This window comes from Oncorhynchus nerka, linkage group LG27 (genome assembly GCF_034236695.1).
Source record: "Oncorhynchus nerka isolate Pitt River linkage group LG27, Oner_Uvic_2.0, whole genome shotgun sequence".
Lineage (NCBI taxonomy): Eukaryota > Metazoa > Chordata > Actinopteri > Salmoniformes > Salmonidae > Oncorhynchus > Oncorhynchus nerka.
The window spans coordinates 92,470,563-92,491,746 of record NC_088422.1 but is presented as its reverse complement, the minus strand read 5'-3'; the positions used below and the strand labels follow the sequence as shown (position 1 = coordinate 92,491,746).

Here is a 21,184-nt window from a genome sequence, read left to right as displayed (position 1 = left end):
TGGTGACTAGACTATTTGTTTGTTCGACATGGTGGGATCTTTTTGTGTCGGGGAAATTGATTATGTGAGAAATGGAGGTCGAAACGCCTTTTATGCGCAAATATTGATGTAATTAACCATCATATTGAAATAAACGTATGTTGTGTGGTCCTCCCACTACGACTCAGGAAAGCATGCAGTTTATTAGGCTACAGATTAAATAAGTTATGATGAACTTCACAGGGTGGTGAAAGTGCACGGTGACGAGCTTGATGCTCCTTTCTAATAAATATTCTGGTGACATGATGATCGATGCTTTGCTGCCATTTGACAAATACAAATAATATTGCTCTTCTCCATAATAATCTCATAATGCATGTAGCCTACCCACACTGTATCTGCCAGCTGTTGGGTAAAGTCAAGATCAGAGTGGGCACCCCTGCTCTAAAACCAATAGGTTTTGTGACAAAATATATGTTTATGTGCACTATGTCATCACACACAGCCTTTTATCCACAACAAGTTCATTTGATGGAAACCCATCTCTGGTGGAAAATGCACATATTGTGTTATGCATTGGATGGAAACCTAGCTATTTAGTGTCATTTGTATTCTGCCTACATTTATCAGTCAACCTTTTGTAAATGACGTTTGTTTTTGGCATGCGTAATGTAGGCATGCGTAATGTAGGCATGCGTAATGTAATTTGCTAACGTCTACGTCCTCTTGTCTCCTCAGGTTCTGTGAGTCTCCCACCAGTGACTTGGAGATGAGGAATGGCCGGGGCCGGGGCAAGAGGATGAGGCCCAACAGCAACACACCCGTCAATGAGAACAGCAACTCGTCGGACAACAAGGGCAGCGGCACCAGCAAGACACGTGCCGCCAACAACAACAGTAAGGGCCGGCGGGGCAGCCAGACGTCGTCGGAGCGCCGCACGCCACCCAACAGCAACACAGAGGACGTCAAGGCCAGCCCCTCATCGGCCAGCAAGCGCAAGTCCAAACCTGCCTCAGACATGGAGCCCAACTCCAGCTCTGAGGACACCAAAGGCAACAAGCGCATGCGCACCAACTCCAACAGCGGAGGAGGAGGGGCGCTTCCCCCTGTCCTTCCCCCCATCCCCTCAATTAAAACTGAGCCCCAGCCCCCGACACTTGACCGCAACTGTCCCTCGCCGGTCCTCATCGACTGCCCGCACCCCGGCTGCAACAAGAAGTACAAGCACATCAACGGCCTCAAGTACCACCAGGCACGCGCACACGACGACGACGACATCAAGCTGGACCTGGATGGGGACAGTGAGTACGGGGAGGACTCCACGCTTCATCCTGAGCCGGGAAACTGCAACGGGGCCTCCAGTTCTCACAAAGGCTGCCTGTCTCCTGCACGGTCTGTCACCCCCAAAGGAAGGGGCTTTGACTGCCAGAGTCCGTCTCCTTCCCCGGGCAAGTTTGGGTCCAAACAGAGTAAAAAGAAAGGTGGCGACGCTGACCCTGAAGCAAGCGGCATACCGATGGAAGGCTGTGACGACGGACCCTGTCTCACCGACGAGGCCAGCAACGACGGCATGGAAAAGTCCAAGTCCCAGAAAAAGTCCAAGACCGACAAACTATCTCAGAAGAACATGAAGTCATCGTCCCGGCCTGTACCCCCAGGGAGCGTAGCTTCCCAGCAGCTCTACTCCCTACAGGCCGCCTCTTTCCCTGCCGGGGGGAACCCCAATGCTTCTCTAGGGATCCCCCCTATGATACAGGGCATCCCCAAAAGCCCCCAGATGAAGGGCACCCAGCCCACCAAACCCCCCGCCGTGATGGGAGACCCTGCCGCGCTGAACCCTGCTGCGCTGAACCCTGCTTCCGGTGCCTCAAAAGAAAAGAAGAAGAAGGAGAAGAAGAAGAGAGACAGCAGGAAGGAGGCAGAGAGCCCCAAGCCTCCGGGGAAAGGGGGGAAACCAGAAGAGGGCAAGAGTCCCTACTCTGAGTCCTCAGAGCCAGGAAAAGGTGACGGGCTACTTAACGGCTCCTCGGACCCCCACCAGAGCCGTCTTGCCAGCATTAAGGCAGAGGCGGATAAGATCTACAGCTTCACCGACAATGCCCCCAGTCTGTCCATAGGGGTGGCCAGCCGGATAGAGGGCACGGGAATGCCTCAGCCACTCACGCCCCTCCACGTGGTCACCCAGAATGGTGGCGGAGCCGCCGACAACTCCTCGGTCAAGACCAACAGCCCGGCATACTCAGACATCTCGGACGCAGGGGAGGACGGCGAGGGCAGACTTGTGGAGGGGGTGAAGGTCAAGGTGGAGGACCAAGGTATCAGAGAAGGAGCAAAGAAAGCCTTGTTTCCCAGCCAGGCGCCCAACAAGGAGCCTCCGTACTATGCCGGCTATGAGGCCTACTACTCGCCCAACTACACCTGCCCGAGCCCTGGTGCCGCCAACTCAGGCATGCCGCACACCGAAAGTCCGGCATTGAAAGTGAAGCGTGAGGACGAACAGGAGAATGTGGAAGACAAGGTCAAAGTGGAGCCTCACGAAGATCGCAAACCCGAGATGAACGCCTCCAGTCAACAACAACAACAACATCATCATCATCATCAACAACAGCAGCAGCAGTCCGTCATCCAACAGCGCTCCAACATGTACATGCAGCCTCTCTATTACAACCAGTACTCCTACGTACCCCCGTATGCCTACCACCCGGACCAGGCCTACCACAACCACCTGCTCAACACCAACCCGGCCTACCGGCACCAGTACGAGGAGCGCCAGCGCCAGGTGATCTCTGAGCAGCACCGGGCGGCGGTGGCGGAGAAGAAGAGCTCTGACGCGGCGGCCATGAAAGAACGCGAGGCCTCCATGAAGGAGGAGTGGAAGCAGAAGGCCTTGGGGCCGCCCACTCTCTCCAAGGCCCCTGGAAAGACGGACAGCCTGGCCAACAAGACCCAACAGAACCAGGGTAAGACCAGAGACTCTCCATCGGAGCCCTCCAAGGCCTCCGCCACAGGCCTGAAAGGAGAGGTATCCAAGTCCCAGCAGGCCGAAGGGCTGAAGATGAAGCTGAGTGAAGGGGGGCACCATGGGAAGGAGGACTCCAAGCCAAGCCTAGACTCCAGAGCGGGGATAGAGCAAGCCATGTGGTACAGACAGGTAAAAAAAAAAACGTGCCCTATTATTTTTCATACTTAGGTGTGTTCTTATATTCTATTATTTGTACATATTTTATTATGTTAATGATTGCAGTGTAATGTGGTGATTGATGCTCATTTTAGATCATGTTTGGATCACTTGTAGCCCTTCTAGAGTTGTGGAGTTGTTTTAGAGAGGTATCCCTGACTTAACTCATTCACACCATCTGTCTACCCCAAGCAGACCCAAATGGAGGACGAGCAGCAACAACCACCACCGCGGTGGAAAGACGAGAGAGATCGAGAGCGAGAGAGAGACCGCGACCGCAAAGGAAAGGACGACAGGCCCAACAGGCCCAAGGAGAGTGGCGGTCCGAAAGAGGAGGATGGTGCTGGTCCGAAAGAGGGCACAGACCCCAGAACGTCTTCTGCTGAGGACCAACGGGCCATGGGCAAAGACCCTCGCGCCAATGCCCACATGCAGTTCTCCTCAGCCCTGGCGCAGCACCAGAGTTACATGCCCTATATGCATGGTTACCCTTATGGGCAGGGCTATGACCCCAGCCACCCCGGGTACAGAGGCATGCCCACAGTCATGATGCAGAATTACCCAGGTAACCACACCAGATCAACTATTGGTATAGAAAGGAACCACTTGGGTGAATGCGCATTTTCCCCAAAAATCTTTATACAAATGTTTTGATATTAAGCTATGAATCAAATGAACACAATGACCTGTCCCCCATGTTAGGTTCCCCCTACCTGCCTGCGGGCTATCCGTTCTCCCCTTACGGCGGCAAGATGGCCGGCGGTGAGGAGGAGGCGAGGGGAGGTGACAAGTCGCGCGCCAGCCCCACGGTGAGCGGCAAGGCAGCTTCGGTGGACTCCAAGGCCCTGGACATCCTGCAGCAGCACGCCAGCCAGTACAAGAGCAAGTCCCCCACGGTGGGCGACAAGCCGTCCCATGAGAGGGACAGGGGAGAGAGGAGCGGCGGGGAGAGGGAACGAGAGAGGGACATGGAGCGGCCACGCTCCTCGCCCTCCCAGCGCATCATGCCCTCCCATCACCACCTGGGATACCCGCTGCTCTCGGGCCAGTATGATCTGTCCTACACTACAGGTCAGTCGCAGCCAATCACCACTTTTACTATTATGACTGACAAGGCTTTCGGAAACTCTTACTGATACACAACTGATGTACCCTCCCCGACTGATGCACCCTCCCCGACTGATGCACCCTCCCCGACTGATGCACCCTCCCCGACTGATGCACCCTCCCCGACTGGTGCACCCTCCCCGACTGGTGCACCCTCCCCGACTGGTGCACCCTCCCCGACTGGTGCACCCTCCCCGACTGGTGCACCCTCCCCGACTGGTGCACCCTCCCCGACTGGTGCACCCTCCCCGACTGATGCACCCTCCCCGACTGATGTACATACATTTTCCGCCTCGCACAGGTCTCTCGTCATCAGCTATTGTTGCCAGTCAGCAAGCCGCAGCCCCCTCCCTCTACCCCCCGGCGCGGAGATGAAAACGGTAAGGCCCCTAGTCAGACAGACGGACAGGCACACAAACAGAATAAAATGGATCTTAAAGAGAAAAATACATTAGCAGACATAGAGCGCAGTTCAATAACCAAATGGACGGTATCACACCAAATACTTGGTACTGTGTACACACTAACCAAACTGTGTCATAGACGGCGCCAATGGAGACCGTCTTACTGGGGTCTGACACATACAACCACAATGACTAAATATTTTACAATTTACATACTTTTAAAACATGAGTGTGAGTGTGTCTCTATCAGTTACACATACACGTCAGTACATACACACAACAAGTAGGTCACGCCAATGGGAGTATCACGGTCTCATTAGCCAGACAAATAGATACTGGGGTCAGATGTGGCTGTATGGACAGCGAGCATGGTGGGAAAAGATGTAGACATGCAGTACTTTGACTACCTGTAGCTTCTATGCCTCATTACATATGAGAAATTATGCTTTACTTTACAATCGCACTGACTTGGTACTACTGGCCTGTGCAACAGTCTGATACACAGCTCCCTGGGAAAAGACTTGGTACTACTGTACTGTACAACAGTCTGATACACAGCTCCCTGGGAAAAGACTTGGTACTACTGTACTGTACAACAGTCTGATACACAGCTCTCTGGGAAAAGACTTGGTACTACTGTACTGTACAACAGTGTGATACACAGCTCCCTGGGAAAAGACTTGGTACTACTGTACTGTACAACAGTCTGATACACAGCTCCCCGGGAAAAGACTTGGTACTACTGTACTGTACAACAGTCTGATACACAACTCCCTGGGAAAAGACTTGGTACTACTGTACTGTACAACAGTCTGATACACAGCTCCCCGGGAAAAGACTTGGTACTACTGTACTGTACAACAGTCTGATACACAGCTCCCCGGGAAAAGACTTGGTACTACTGTACTGTACAACAGTCTGATACACAGCTCCCCGGGAAAAGACTTGGTACTACTGTACTGTACAACAGTCTGATACACAGCTCCCTGGGAAAAGACTTGGTACTACTGTACTGTACAACAGTCTGATACACAGCTCCCCGGGAAAAGACTTGGTACTACTGTACTGTACAACAGTCTGATACACAGCTCCCCGGGAAAAGACTTGGTACTACTGTACTGTACAACAGTCTGATACACAGCTCTCTGGGAAAAGACTTGGTACTACTGTACTGTACAACAGTCTGATACACAGCTCCCCGGGAAAAGACTTGGTACTACTGTACTGTACAACACTCTGATACACAGCTCCCTGGGAAAGGACTTTACTACTGTACTGTACAACAGTCTGATACACAGCTCCCTGGGGAAAGACTTAGTACTACTGTACTGTACAACAGTCTGATACACAGCTCCCTGGGAAAAGACTTAGTACTACTGTACAACAGTCTGATACACAGCTCCCTGGGAAAAGACTTAGTACTACTGTACTGTACAACAGTCTGATACACAGCTCCCTGGGAAAGGACTTTACTACTCTACTGTACAACAGTCTGATACACAGCTCCCTGGGAAAAGACTTAGTACTACTGTACAACAGTCTGATACACAGCTCCCTGGGAAAAGACTTTGTTGTACAGTAAGTACAGTAGTACTAAGTCTTTTCCCAGGGAGCTGTGTATCAGACTGTTGTACAGTAGTACTAAGTCTTTTCCCAGGGAGCTGTGTATCAGACTGTTGTACAGTAGTACTGTCTGATACACAGCTCCCTGGGAAAAGACTTAGTACTACTGTACTTACTGTACAACAAAGTCTTTTCCCAGGGAGCTGTGTATCAGACTGTTGTACATTTACATTACATTTACATTTAAGTCATTTTAGTACTAAGTCTTTTCCCAGGGAGCTGTGTATCAGACAGTACTACTGTACAACAGTCTGATACACAGCTCCCTGGGAAAAGACTTAGTACTACTGTACAACAGTCTGATACACAGCAGTCTGATACAACAGTCTGATACCTCTCTGGGAAAAGACTTAGTACTACTGTACTGTACAACAGTCTGATACACAGCTCCCTGGGAAAAGACTTAGTACTACTGTACTTACTGTACAACAGTCTGATACACAGCTCCCTGGGAAAAGACTTAGTACTACTGTACTGTACAACAGTCTGATACACAGCTCCCTGGGAAAAGACTTAGTACTACTGTACTGTACAACAGTCTGATACACAGCAGTCTGACTGTACAACAGTCTGATACCAGCTCCCTGGGAAAAGACTTAGTACTACTGTACTGTACAACAGTCTGATACACAGCTCCCTGGGAAAAGACTTGGTACTACTGTACTGTACAACAGTCTGATACACAGCTCCCTGGGAAAAGACTTAGTACTACTGGGAAAAGAAAAGACTTTGTTGTACAACAGTACAGTACAGTCTGATACACAGCTCTTTTCCCAGGTTGTAGCTGTGTATCTTTTCCCAGAGACTGTATCAGACTGTACACAGTAGTACAGTCTTTTCCCAGGGGCTGTGTATCAGACTGTTGTACAGTAGTACTGTCTGATACACAGCTCCCTGGGAAAAGACTTAGTACTACTGTACTTACTGTACAACAGTCTGATACACAGCTCCCTGGGAAAAGACTTAGTACTACTGTACTTACTGTACAACAAAGTCTTTTCCCAGGGAGCTGTGTATCAGACTGTTGTACAGTAGTACTAAGTCTTTTCCCAGGGAGCTGTGTATCAGACAGTACTACTGTACAACAGTCTGATACACAGCTCCCTGGGAAAAGACTTAGTACTACTGTACAACAGTCTGATACACAGCTCCCTGGGAAAAGACTTAGTACTACTGTACTGTACAACAGTCTGATACACAGCTCTCTGGGAAAAGACTTAGTACTACTGTACTTACTGTACAACAGTCTGATACACAGCTCCCTGGGAAAAGACTTGGTACTACTGTACAACAGTCTGATACACAGCTCCCTGGGAAAAGACTTAGTACTACTGTACTGTACAACAGTCTGATACACAGCTCCCTGGGAAAAGACTTAGTACTACTGTACTGTACAACAGTCTGATACACAGCTCCCTGGGAAAAGACTTAGTACTACTGTACTGTACAACAGTCTGATACACAGCTCCCTGGGAAAATACTTAGTACTACTGTACTTACTGTACAACAGTCTGATACACAGCTCCCTGGGAAAAGACTTAGTACTACTGTACTGTACAACAGTCTGATACACAGCTCCCTGGGAAAAGACTTAGTACTACTGTACTGTACAACAGTCTGATACACAGCTCCCTGGGAAAAGACTTAGTACTACTGTACTGTACAACAGTCTGATACACAGCTCCCTGGGAAAAGACTTAGTACTACTGTACTGTACAACAGTCTGATACACAGCTCTCTGGGAAAAGACTTAGTACTACTGTACTGTACAACAGTCTGATACACAGCTCCCTGGGAAAATACTTAGTACTACTGTACTGTACAACAGTCTGATACACAGCTCCCTGGGAAAAGACTTGGTACTACTGTACTGTACAACAGTCTGATACACAGCTCCCTGGGAAAAGACTTGGTACTACTGTACTGTACAACAGTCTGATACACAGCTCCCTGGGAAAAGACTTAGTACTACTGTACTGTACAACAGTCTGATACACAGCTCCCTGGGAAAAGACTTGGTACTACTGTACTGTACAACAGTCTGATACACAGCTCCCTGGGAAAAGACTTAGTACTACTGTACTGTACAACAGTCTGATACACAGCTCCCTGGGAAAAGACTTAGTACTACTGTACTGTACAACAGTCTGATACACAGCTCCCTGGGAAAAGACTTAGTACTACTGTACTCTGTACAAGCAAAAGACTCTGATACACAACAGTCTGATACACAGCTGGGAAAAGACTTAGTACTACTGTACTGTACAACAGTCTGATACACAGCTCCCCGGGAAAAGACTTAGTACTACTGTACTGTACAACAGTCTGATACACAGCTCCCCGGGAAAAGACTTGGTACTACTGTACTGTACAACAGTCTGATACACAGCTCCCTGGGAAAAGACTTGGTACTACTGTACTGTACAACAGTCTGATACACAGCTCCCTGGGAAAAGACTTAGTACTACTGTACTGTACAACAGTCTGATACACAGCTCCTGGGAAAAGACTTAGTACTACTGTACTGTACAACAGTCTGATACACAGCTCCCTGGGAAAAGACTTAGTACTACTGTACTGTACAACAGTCTGATACACAGCTCCCTGGGAAAAGACTTAGTACTACTGTACTTACTGTACAACAGTCTGATACACAGCTCCCTGGGAAAAGACTTAGTACTACTGTACTGTACAACAGTCTGATACACAGCTCCCTGGGAAAAGACTTAGTACTACTGTACACAACAGTCTGATACACAGCTCCCTGGGAAAAGACTTAGTACTTAGTACTACTGTACTTACTGTACAACAGTCTGATACACAGCTCCCTGGGAAAAGACTTAGTACTACTGTACTGTACAACAGTCTGATACACAGCTCCCTGGGAAAAGACTTAGTACTACTGTACTGTACAACAGTCTGATACACAGCTCCCTGGGAAAAGACTTGGTACTACTGTACTGTACAACAGTCTGATACACAGCTCTCTGGGAAAAGACTTGGTACTACTGTACAACAGTCTGATACACAGCTCCCTGGGAAAAGACTTAGTACTACTGTACTGTACAACAGTGTGATACACAGCTCCCTGGGAAAAGACTTGGTACTACTGTACTGTACAACAGTCTGATACACAGCTCCCTGGGAAAAGACTTAGTACTACTGTACAACAGTCTGATACACAGCTCCCTGGGAAAAGACTTAGTACTACTGTACTGTACAACAGTCTGATACACAGCTCCCTGGGAAAAGACTTAGTACTACTGTACTTACTGTACAACAGTCTGATACACAGCTCCCTGGGAAAAGACTTAGTACTACTGTACTTACTGTACAACAGTCTGATACACAGCTCCCTGGGAAAAGACTTAGTACTACTGTACTGTACAACAGTCTGATACACAGCTCCCTGGGAAAAGACTTAGTACTACTGTACTGTACAACAGTCTGATACACAGCTCCCTGGGAAAAGACTTAGTACTACTGTACTGTACAACAGTCTGATACACAGCTCCCTGGGAAAAGACTTAGTACTACTGTACTGTACAACAGTCTGATACACAGCTCTCTGGGAAAAGACTTAGTACTACTGTACTGTACAACAGTCTGATACACAGCTCCCTGGGAAAATACTTAGTACTACTGTACTGTACAACAGTCTGATACACAGCTCCCTGGGAAAAGACTTGGTACTACTGTACTGTACAACAGTCTGATACACAGCTCTCTGGGAAAAGACTTGGTACTACTGTACAACAGTCTGATACACAGCTCCCTGGGAAAATACTTAGTACTACTGTACTGTACAACAGTGTGATACACAGCTCCCTGGGAAAAGACTTGGTACTACTGTACTGTACAACAGTCTGATACACAGCTCCCTGGGAAAAGACTTAGTACTACTGTACAACAGTCTGATACACAGCTCCCTGGGAAAAGACTTAGTACTACTGTACTGTACAACAGTCTGATACACAGCTCCCTGGGAAAAGACTTAGTACTACTGTACTTACTGTACAACAGTCTGATACACAGCTCCCTGGGAAAAGACTTAGTACTACTGTACTTACTGTACAACAGTCTGATACACAGCTCCCTGGGAAAAGACTTAGTACTACTGTACTGTACAACAGTCTGATACACAGCTCCCTGGGAAAAGACTTAGTACTACTGTACTGTACAACAGTCTGATACACAGCTCCCTGGGAAAGGACTTTACTACTCTACTGTATAACAGTCTGATACACAGCTCCCTGGGAAAAGACTTGGTACTACTGTACTGTACAACAGTCTGATACACAGCTCCCTGGGAAAAGACTTAGTACTACTGTACTGTACAACAGTCTGATACACAGCTCCCTGGGAAAAGACTTAGTACTACTGTACTGTACAACAGTCTGATACACAGCTCCCTGGGAAAAGACTTAGTACTACTGTACTTACTGTACAACAGTCTGATACACAGCTCCCTGGGAAAAGACTTAGTACTACTGTACTGTACAACAGTCTGATACACAGCTCCCCGGGAAAAGACTTGGTACTACTGTACTGTACAACAGTCTGATACACAGCTCCCTGGGAAAAGACTTAGTACTACTGTACAACAGTCTGATACACAGCTCCCTGGGAAAAGACTTAGTACTACTGTACTTACTGTACAACAGTCTGATACACAGCTCCCTGGGAAAAGACTTAGTACTACTGTACTGTACAACAGTCTGATACACAGCTCCCTGGGAAAAGACTTAGTACTACTGTACTGTACAACAGTCTGATACACAGCTCCCTGGGAAAAGACTTAGTACTACTGTACTGTACAACAGTCTGATACACAGCTCCCTGGGAAAAGACTTAGTACTACTGTACTTACTGTACAACAGTCTGATACACAGCTCCCTGGGAAAAGACTTAGTACTACTGTACTTACTGTACAACAGTCTGATACACAGCTCCCTGGGAAAAGACTTAGTACTACTGTACTGTACAACAGTCTGATACACAGCTCCCTGGGAAAAGACTTAGTACTACTGTACTGTACAACAGACTGATACACAGCTCCCTGGGAAAAGACTTAGTACTACTGTACTGTACAACAGTCTGATACACAGCTCTCTGGGAAAAGACTTAGTACTACTGTACTGTACAACAGTCTGATACACAGCTCCCTGGGAAAAGACTTGGTACTACTGTACTGTACAACAGTCTGATACACAGCTCTCTGGGAAAAGACTTGGTACTACTGTACAACAGTCTGATACACAGCTCCCTGGGAAAAGACTTAGTACTACTGATACACAGCTCCCTGGGAAAAGACTTAGTACTACTGTACAACAGTCTGATACACAGCTCCCTGGGAAAAGACTTAGTACTACTGTACTGTACAACAGTCTGATACACAGCTCCCTGGGAAAAGACTTAGTACTACTGTACTGTACAACAGTCTGATACACAGCTCCCTGGGAAAAGACTTAGTACTACTGTACTGTACAACAGTCTGATACACAGCTCCCTGGGAAAGGACTTTACTACTCTACTGTACAACAGTCTGATACACAGCTCCCTGGGAAAAGACTTAGTACTACTGTACTGTACAACAGTCTGATACACAGCTCCCTGGGAAAAGACTTAGTACTACTGTACTGTACAACAGTCTGATACACAGCTCCCTGGGAAAAGACTTAGTACTACTGTACTGTACAACAGTCTGATACACAGCTCCCTGGGAAAAGACTTAGTACTACTGTACTGTACAACAGTCTGATACACAGCTCTCTGGGAAAAGACTTAGTACTACTGTACTGTACAACAGTCTGATACACAGCTCCCTGGGAAAAGACTTGGTACTACTGTACTGTACAACAGTCTGATACACAGCTCTCTGGGAAAAGACTTGGTACTACTGTACAACAGTCTGATACACAGCTCCCTGGGAAAAGACTTAGTACTACTGTACTGTACAACAGTGTGATACACAGCTCCCTGGGAAAAGACTTGGTACTACTGTACTGTACAACAGTCTGATACACAGCTCCCTGGGAAAAGACTTAGTACTACTGTACTGTACAACAGTCTGATACACAGCTCTCTGGGGAAAGACTTAGTACTACTGTACTGTACAACAGTCTGATACACAGCTCCCTGGGAAAAGACTTAGTACTACTGTACTGTACAACAGTCTGATACACAGCTCCCTGGGAAAAGACTTAGTACTACTGTACTGTACAACAGTCTGATACACAGCTCCCTGGGAAAAGACTTCAACAAAGGCTCGACTGTGCTAGCTAGCAGCCTCAGTATGCAGCAGCAACAGCTCTTATGCCTTCAGTTCAGTTGTTCATCCTAAGCAGGTAGAATCACAGTAGTGATACTGTAATAGAGACAGTGTAATCACAGGCTGCCCTGACCTCTAGTGGCTGACCTCTGCCTTGTTTCTGGATGTGGAATACCTTATCTAGAGTCTTCTGTTGGATTTGCTTCCTCAGCTTGGTATTCAAGTGTAAAATGTCACTCACATAGACGTCACAGTGGTCAAAACGGCTGCATTTAAATGTTTTTGCCATTTTTACATTTTGAGGTAATTTACAATAGTAGTGATACTAGTCATTAGATTGGGTAATCTACGCATCGTCAGATTGGGTAACCTACGCGTCGTCAGATTGGGTAACCTACGCGCCGTTAGATTGGGTAACCTACGCGTCGTCAGATTGGGTAATCTACGCGTCGTCAGATTGGGTAATCTACGCGTCGTTAGATTGGGTAATCTACGCGTCGTTAGATTGGGTAACCTACGATTGGTAATCTACGCGTTAGATTGGGTAATCTACGCCCGTAGATTGGGTAATCTACGCGTCGTCAGATTGGGTAATCTACGCGTCGTCAGATTGGGTAATCTACGCGTCGTCAGATTGGGTAACCTACGCGCCGTTAGATTGGGTAACCTACGCGTCGTTAGATTGGGTAACCTACGTGCCGTTAGATTGGGTAATCTACGCGTCGTCAGATTGGGTAATCTACGCGTCGTCAGATTGGGTAACCTACGCGCCGTTAGATTGGGTAACCTACGTGCCGTTAGATTGGGTAATCTACGCGTCGTTAGATTGGGTAATCTACGCGTCGTTAGATTGGGTAATCTACGCGTCGTCAGATTGGGTAATCTACGCGTCGTCAGATTGGGTAATCTACGCGTCGTCAGATTGGGTAATCTACGCGTCGTCAGATTGGGTAATCTACGCGTCTTGAACATAGTTTTGAACTTGAATTTAGCCAACCATTTTCTGTCTTGTGTCATTTCCACAGGGAGACGTGACCGACACCTCGCCACCCTGCAAAGATTCATGTGACTGGCTCACATGAGGAAGCCCTGGGCTCCGAGTCCATTTTAGACATCAGTTGAATGGTGTTTCTATATTTGTAGTTCTCTGCCTGAATGTCCGGCAGATAATTTTTTTTCTTCTCCTAGCAGCATCTTTTTCCCTCGTTTCCCTCCTGCCCCACCGTGGACTGGGACTGACCTCATCCAAGGTTCAAAGCCATCACTGTCTGCCCATGTGCACACCTCCGCTGATATCTATTGGTCTTTGCACTGTTGATGAACGAACACATGCAAAAGTAGACCAATTGACTGCCTGAAAAGCTGAAAAGGGGTTCTGACTGCATAGTTTTTTTAGTCCCATGCAGAACGGGGCTGGGGGGGGGGGATGATGGGGGAGGGGTCAAACTAAAATAAAGACTGACAAAACTAAACAAGTGAATCATGTTGAAATGTTTGAACTTGCTGTTGTTGACCTGTTGTACCCAGTGTGCCAGTATATCCTGACAATTGTCATTAGTAGGTTTACTGTGTGTGGTGAAAGGACGCTTGAGGAGAGAGGCTCAACCTCTTCAGACTTCTATAGGCGTTGAAGGGTTTGTTTTCTCGTCCCTCAACCAGCCATTTGCTCGCTAAACACCTCTTGGTTCACTTTTCAGGGATAGACATAATTATTGTGTGAAGGGAACACATTCACCTCAATACAGTTCATGTTTTTTGTTTTCTTGACATTTGCATTGTTCATTTCACGGCATGAGTGACTTTTCTTTCAGTTAACTTGATTCCTCCCCACTTCCCAATCTATCCTTTAATGTGTTTTTGATACGCCAGTCTCACTTCACCCTTTCCATACACTGAATCAACCAAATCACCCAAATACCGTGGCTCACTCTGATCAATATTGCACTGACTGATGGACAGTTGTAACCATGGTTTCTGTTCAGAAGTGTAGAGCTGTTTGTTACCTCAGAACACTGGGGATCATCTACTGAAGAGGTCGGCCATTTTCACCTGTCAGCCTACAGTACCTTACTGGTCCTTCAATCGGCACAGCAAATGGACCAGCTCGTTATCCTGTCAATTTCCATGGAGGAAGAATCAAACAACTGATTGCAGAGGATGAGGAAGGATGCACAATGTAAAGTCAAGGCATAACCAGGGAGGAGCGATGCCCGGCTAGACAACACACAACCAACCACGCACATCTAGCTGCTAGCTCAGAGCGACCCCATCCCGTCAGCAACACCACTTGTGTGGGCAGCGCTTCACTCCTATATATCCTTGGCTTAGCAACCCTTCCCCCGTGTTACAGTAGTGCAGCACTGAGCCAATGGGGGAGTCCCAGTAGATTCAACCAAGCCTGGCCAATGTCTGGCACTCCTATCACTGGGTGGCCCTTCAGGTGACAACTGCCAGAGACTGTTACATGGTCACATTACAGCTGGGCTCCCCTCAGTAGAGGGACATCACCTTTCTTGACTCCCACTCACCTCATTCAACCCCCTCTCTCTGCCACTCACCTCATTCAACCCCTCTCTCTGCCACTCACCACATTCAACCCCCTCTCTCTGCCACTCACCACATTCAACCCCCTCTCTCTGCCACTCACCACATTCAACCCCCTCTCTCTGCCACTCACCACATTCAACCCCCTCTCTCTGCCACTCACCTCATTCAACCCCCTCTCTCTGCCACTCACCTCATTCAACCCCCTCTCTCTGCCACTCACCTCATTCAACCCCCTCTCTCTGCCACTCTCTCAGACCAGTGAGGCTTGTAGGGGTTTTGGAGATGAGGGGGGAGTGTCGTCTCTCAGACCAGTGGGGCAGTAGGGGTTTTGGAGATGAGGGGGGAGTGCCGTCTCTCAGACCAGTGGGGCACTAGGGGTTTTGGAGATGGGGGGGGCACTAGGGGTTTTGGAGATCGTCTCTCAGACCAGTGGGGCACTAGGGGTTTTGGAGATGAGAGTGTAGTCTCTCAGACCAGTGAGGCACTAGGTGTTTTGGAGATGAGGGGGGAGTGTCGTCTCTCAGACCAGTGGGGCACTAGGGGTTTTGGAGATGAGGGGGGAGTGTAGTCTCAGACCAGTGGGGCACTAGGGGTTTTGGAGATGAGGGGGTGTTAATCAAAGGTTATTTAAAAACAGTCACAGTGATTCAAGATCCCTTTTTGGAGAAGATCTGGGGATGTTGTCTGGATTGAAGCATGGATGAACTCTTGAGTTGAGAAGCTTAATTTAACCTTTGTGCCCATTTAAGCAAGTAGCCATGAAATGATGCCTCCGTAGTGGGATACAGCACTTAAAACAGAACACAATGTCCTCCCCTCCACTAATGCAGACGCTGTAACAAGACTCCTTTCCTATTCACACAAAGTAGTCGCTATACAATGTATAGAAAAGGCTTCATATGATGCGTGACCTGGAGTCGTTGAGAGTGAAGTAAACCAGTCATTAAAAGTCAAAGATGTATATTTATTTTTTCTATTTTCAGGGAGGGGTACTTGCGCTATACAAACAAGGCTTGTTGACAGTCTGCCCTGTAAGAAACTGTGGAATGTTCCAGAAGTCAACATACTGCTGGCCAGAACATTATCACGATTGTCAGGTAGCTTTTTTTTTATTTTAAATTTTGTTCAGTATTGAAGTACATATATACACCTGGATTTCACTAACTTGAACCTGCTAGCTTGGTGGTGTAACCCCTTGTTAAGGACTAGGACAGTTAACATATTAGTCTCATTGTGTTGCTAGTTTCTTGTCCTATAGGACTAGGACAGTTAACATATTAGTCTCATTGTGTTGCTAGTTTCTTGTCCACAAATGGAATGGTGTTGCGACCTGTATATCTGAATGTGACAGTGTGTTGATGTCCTGTACAACTAATATCTAATAGAAATATGGACCGCTGTGACGTTGTATGACGCATCAGTGGATTGTCATTTCTACATGTCCCAAGCAGAATGGCTTTCTACTATACTGGAGGAAGAGACCAGTGCATTGCTCCAAAGGACAGAGATTTAGACTTGGTAGTAGGTTGAATAAGAATCGTATTGCCTTGGGGGTATGATAAAACCACACAAGCAAGTACTTACTATCCAGCAACTTAAAGGAAAAAGCTCTTGATTTTGTCTTGTTATTTTTGGAGGACATCCTTTCTTTGTTAGCTACTCTTTGAGTTGTTTTTTTGTTTTCCAGAACGGCAGTTGCTTCAGTTGTCTCAATTGGTGCTTATAAAAACATCCTTTATCCCTGGGAACAAAGACACTCTTTCCGACCTCTTAAATGACCAGATCATGTCTCGTCTCCCTCCTCACGGGCCCTCTCGTCTCCTTCCTCACGGGCCCTCTCGTCTCCTTCCTCACGGGCCCTCTCGTGTCACTCAAAACCCTCAAAGTATCAGTCACTGGTACTTGCAAGGATGTTTACAATGGTTTTCATTTCTATGGTTGAGCCCTGTCTCCTGTGGTCTCACCCCTTCCCTCCCTCTTCTCCTTCATCCTCCCCTTCAGGAGTTTATGGAAAGTGTGCATTACCACCACGGTTCTTTTTTATACAATACTGTAACTTGCCTTTGTACATTTGGGCGAAAAATAAATCTTTTTATGAGACAATCATATCTGTCATGTCTGACTGGCTTGCTTTATTCAGTCATAAGGTGTTGGAAGTGGACAATCGAAATGATAGCTATTGCATATGTTGAAAAATTATTTTGTTTATCAAATGCATGTCAATGCTTGTTCATTAACTTGAATGTCAATAATTGACAAACTTCTGTTAATATGATCAAATATATGATGATATGATACTGTGGTTCAACAGTAGTGTGACTTGGCACTGTTTCTCAACCTCCGGTTTCAGGACCAGCACCGGCCCCTGGGATGTTACTGATTGGTCCCTTACAGGGATGTATTAAAGCAATGAGCTAAAATAACCACTAGAGGGTGGTGTTCCCAAATAATGATGAGAAGTGGGCTATTATGCAAATGATCTATATAGAATTTCATAATACACACCGGTAACATAAGCCTCCATAAACCTAAACAGGCAATTTACTAAAACTTACCTCAAAGTAAAATTTGAGGCTTAGTACAAAGAACATAACATTTGAGGACATTTTCATCATCGATCACCACTTCATCCATACTTCATTGCACCTTTTGGTAAACCTTTCAAATGTGTAGTTTGTCTTAATGGCTGCTGAACCAGCCCAGCCAACAGTTAGGATATTTTCCTAAATACCCCCCCACCCCACCCCCAAGTCCCTTCTCCCCATCCAGGGTGCTCCGCGTGCAACAACGTGATGATTCTGCTGCAACAGCGGGGGAGAGATTATGCAAGGATGATTTTGTTCAGTGTAAATGTGAAATCTGATTATCCCCTGTGTTCTCAGTGGGGGAGGGAGAGTGTAAGGTCTGGGGGAGGGGGTGCTGAGGCAATGGCTTTTACAGCAGGCGCCTGGGAGTAGGAGGAGCAGGGTAGAGACTCACTGGCAGGGACGACGTGGGGACGCGGTACGGCACGGTAGAGGCTCTTGGGCGCGGTGGCCGACAGCGCAGGGGTTAATGGGATGCACTATCTACGCAGCCAGCCCTGAGGCCCTGCCAGGCGACGAGGCCACAGGCCGGGACCACCGACACCACCACCGACCCCATGGTCCCTGCAACCAGAAGATACCAGCCAGGTCAGTCAGCCCTGTTACCTGCACTGGCAGTCAGTCCTGTTACCTGTTCACTTTCTTTGGTGAGGCAATACTTAGGTCGGTTTCTCAGACCCAGACTAAGATCATTCCTGGACTAAAAAGCACTCTAGTCCAGTAGTAGCCATATTTTGGGTTGAAGAAACCGTCCTGTACAGTGCAAACATAAGGAACAACGGTGGGATTTCTCCTAGTGTGGAGCTTTGTGTAATGACTTCCTTGAACTGAGATACAACTTCTATTTACTGATGTGACTTTTCCCTTGAACCTCAGAGCTGTGGAACATCCACCTTCTACACTACTAGTAAAGGTCTATGCTAGCCTCTTCTCTACGTGTATTAGAGCTGTGGAACATCCACCTTCTACACTACTAGTAAAGGTCTATGCTAGCCTCTTCTCTACACGTATTAGAGCTGTGGAACATCCACCTTCTACACTACTAGTAAAGGTCTATGCTAGCCTCTTCTCTACGTGTATTAGAGCTGTGGAACATCCACCTTCTACACTACTAGTAAAGGTCTATGCTAGCCTCTTCTCTACGCGTATTAGAGCTGTGGAACATCCACCTTCTACACTACTAGTAAAGGTCTATGCTAGCCTCTTCTCTACGTGTATTAGAGCTGTGGAACATCCACCTTCTACACTACTAGTAAAGGTCTATGCTAGCCTCTTTACGTGTATTAGAGCTGTGGAACATCCACCTTCTACACTACTAGTAAAGGTCTATGCTAGCTAGCTGTGGAACATCCACCTTCTACACTACTAGTAAAGGTCTATTAGAGCTGTGGAACATCCACCTTCTACACTACTAGTAAAGGTCTATGCTAGCCTCTTCTCTACGTGTATTAGAGCTGTGGAACATCCACCTTCTACACTACTAGTAAAGGTCTATGCTAGCCTCTTCTCTACGTGTATTAGAGCTGTGGAACATCCACCTTCTACACTACTAGTAAAGGTCTATGCTAGCCTCTTCTCTACGTGTATTAGAGCTGTGGAACATCCACCTTCTACACTACTAGTAAAGGTCTATGCTAGCCTCTTCTCTACGTGTATTAGAGCTGTGGAACATCCACCTTCTACACTACTAGTAAAGGTCTATGCTAGCCTCTTCTCTACGTGTATTAGAGCTGTGGAACATCCACCTTCTACACTACTAGTAAAGGTCTATGCTAGCCTCTTCTCTACGTGTATTAGTATGCTCACAGCACGCAGGCAGGTGTTGTGTATTCACAGTGTAAACCGTGTCTGTCCTCTACGTTGACTTTATTCACCCCTGACGTTGTTCCATGATTAATAGAGCTCAAGGGGGTGAGTGTGAGTGTGTGCATCCTCAGTGGCAACAGAAAGGTTCAAGGATATCAGAGACTCATGTGTTCTGGTAGTCAGTTAGCCTATAAGTACTGGTAGGAGTACATTGAATAGAAGGAATACAGTAACAATATGAATGGTGCAGGAAATAATATTAGCAGGATGGAGAGTAAAAGAAAGTGGTGGTTGTGATGGTATGGTGTTCCTTAAGAGGATGGAAATGCTAGTAGCAGGGTTTTCAGCACCACAGATCTTTGCACAGTGTCCTCCCTGCACAAGTTAAATAACACTAATATGCAGTGTTATTTAAACTAACTTTAGGACTAACAGACCAAATGCAGCTATATTTTGGGGGGGGCTTAGTTCTACTCAGGAAAATGATGGCATTTTATTGATGTATAATTTATTCAACTCAGACATGGATTTATCAGTTGTATTACCATATAAAGTCTGAATCAACTTCATATAACAATTATTAACATCTTACTTGAAAAGGCTACTGTGGTATGCCTAATGTGATTTGCTTACACCACTCAGTAAGGTGAAAAGGTGCAGTTACGGTTCTGCCTTGGAATATAACAAAATGGATAGATTTAAATTGCATTCGGTTGTATCATTACGGTTAGTACAAGCGAGCGTAATCACACGATTAGGTTATTTTAAATCCGTTGATCAAAGCTTTACCAAACCGTGAATGACACAGCGGTGGCGTATTCTCAACCAACCTCACGGATTCCCTGCGCAACAAGTTGACAAGCGGCCAGTGCTGCTTGTCTCGCCGCATGTCTCTTTGCTTCAGATTGTGTCATTTTTCGCAATTCTAATTCTTTTTTCCCCCATGGACATTTCGCTATAGCTACTTTGCGCCATGTGAAGCTGTGGCTGGTACCAATTCAACCTTGTGGAGGACATGACAGTTACTTCGGCTGAATAAAATAAGACGACTGGCCTACCTGTGCAGCGGTACGTTGCGGAAGGTTATTCGTAAAGGCAAAGATTGCGTGAGTTGACAGTCTCTCTCATCTCTAGAGTTTGTCGTCTATTTTTTATTGACAAACGCATAAGTTGTTTATAATGAATCTAGGACCTAATGTAAGTACCTCAGATGTATGAAGTAGGGCAGGTTGTATAAGCAGGTTATTAGTCTAGTTTCTAAATCAATTGGAGCAGTCCCGCCAATAACCTCATGATTGTATACCTTATACTTTATCACAGCCTACAGGCATATAACTATAAAAATGGTCAGATTTATTTTATTTATCACATTTTAGCGCTCTCTACTTTCTATATTTTTCAATGAGTGACATTCCTACAATATATTTGTTTCTGAAAAGTATTTGAAGCTCGCATTTGTTGACAAAAGGATCAACAAAACTGTGAACAATGTAGGTACAGTATGCTACTTTTTTTTTACAATACGTTTTTTGGTTAAAATAAGTGTAGACATTCATACTAATGCCATTTGCGTATTTGAGTCATATTATTCAAAAACCAAGGGGTTATTTGTAATTAGTTGTGGAAATCTTAGACTACGTGGTTTAAATCTAAGCGTCAGTGACGACTAGTCGACGGTTGTTTG

The 21,184-nt window shown here is 46.5% G+C and overlaps 2 protein-coding genes across 9 annotated transcripts in view; both read left to right on the top strand.

Moving 5' to 3' along the window:
* The window catches only part of LOC115116179 (zinc finger protein 609-like), a 98,279-nt gene extending 83,950 nt beyond the window's left edge, over nt 1-14,329 (top strand). For 2 of the 4 annotated variants that reach the window (XM_065012322.1, XM_065012325.1), the window contains 5 exons: nt 718-3,130; nt 3,350-3,722; nt 3,860-4,228; nt 4,566-4,644; nt 13,588-14,329. In XM_065012322.1, coding sequence (XP_064868394.1) covers nt 718-3,130; nt 3,350-3,722; nt 3,860-4,228; nt 4,566-4,639 — 3,229 coding nt within the window. In that variant the 3' untranslated portion in view covers nt 4,640-4,644; nt 13,588-14,329. The remainder of the gene's footprint in view (nt 1-717; nt 3,131-3,349; nt 3,723-3,859; nt 4,229-4,565; nt 4,645-13,587) is intronic. The other 2 variants (XM_065012323.1, XM_065012324.1) reach the window with 2 other exon arrangements.
* A 3,711-nt stretch (nt 14,330-18,040) lies between these two features.
* LOC115118139 (GRAM domain-containing protein 2A-like) overlaps nt 18,041-21,184 on the top strand; it is a 40,131-nt gene continuing 36,987 nt past the window's right edge. Inside the window, exon 1 of one of the 5 annotated variants that reach the window (XM_065012317.1) lies at nt 18,041-18,282. In XM_065012317.1, coding sequence (XP_064868389.1) covers nt 18,164-18,282 — 119 coding nt within the window. In that variant the 5' untranslated portion in view covers nt 18,041-18,163. Of the gene's footprint in view, nt 18,283-20,159; nt 20,607-21,184 lie in introns of those variants that run through there. The other 4 variants (XM_065012321.1, XM_065012318.1, XM_065012320.1 and 1 more) reach the window with 4 other exon arrangements.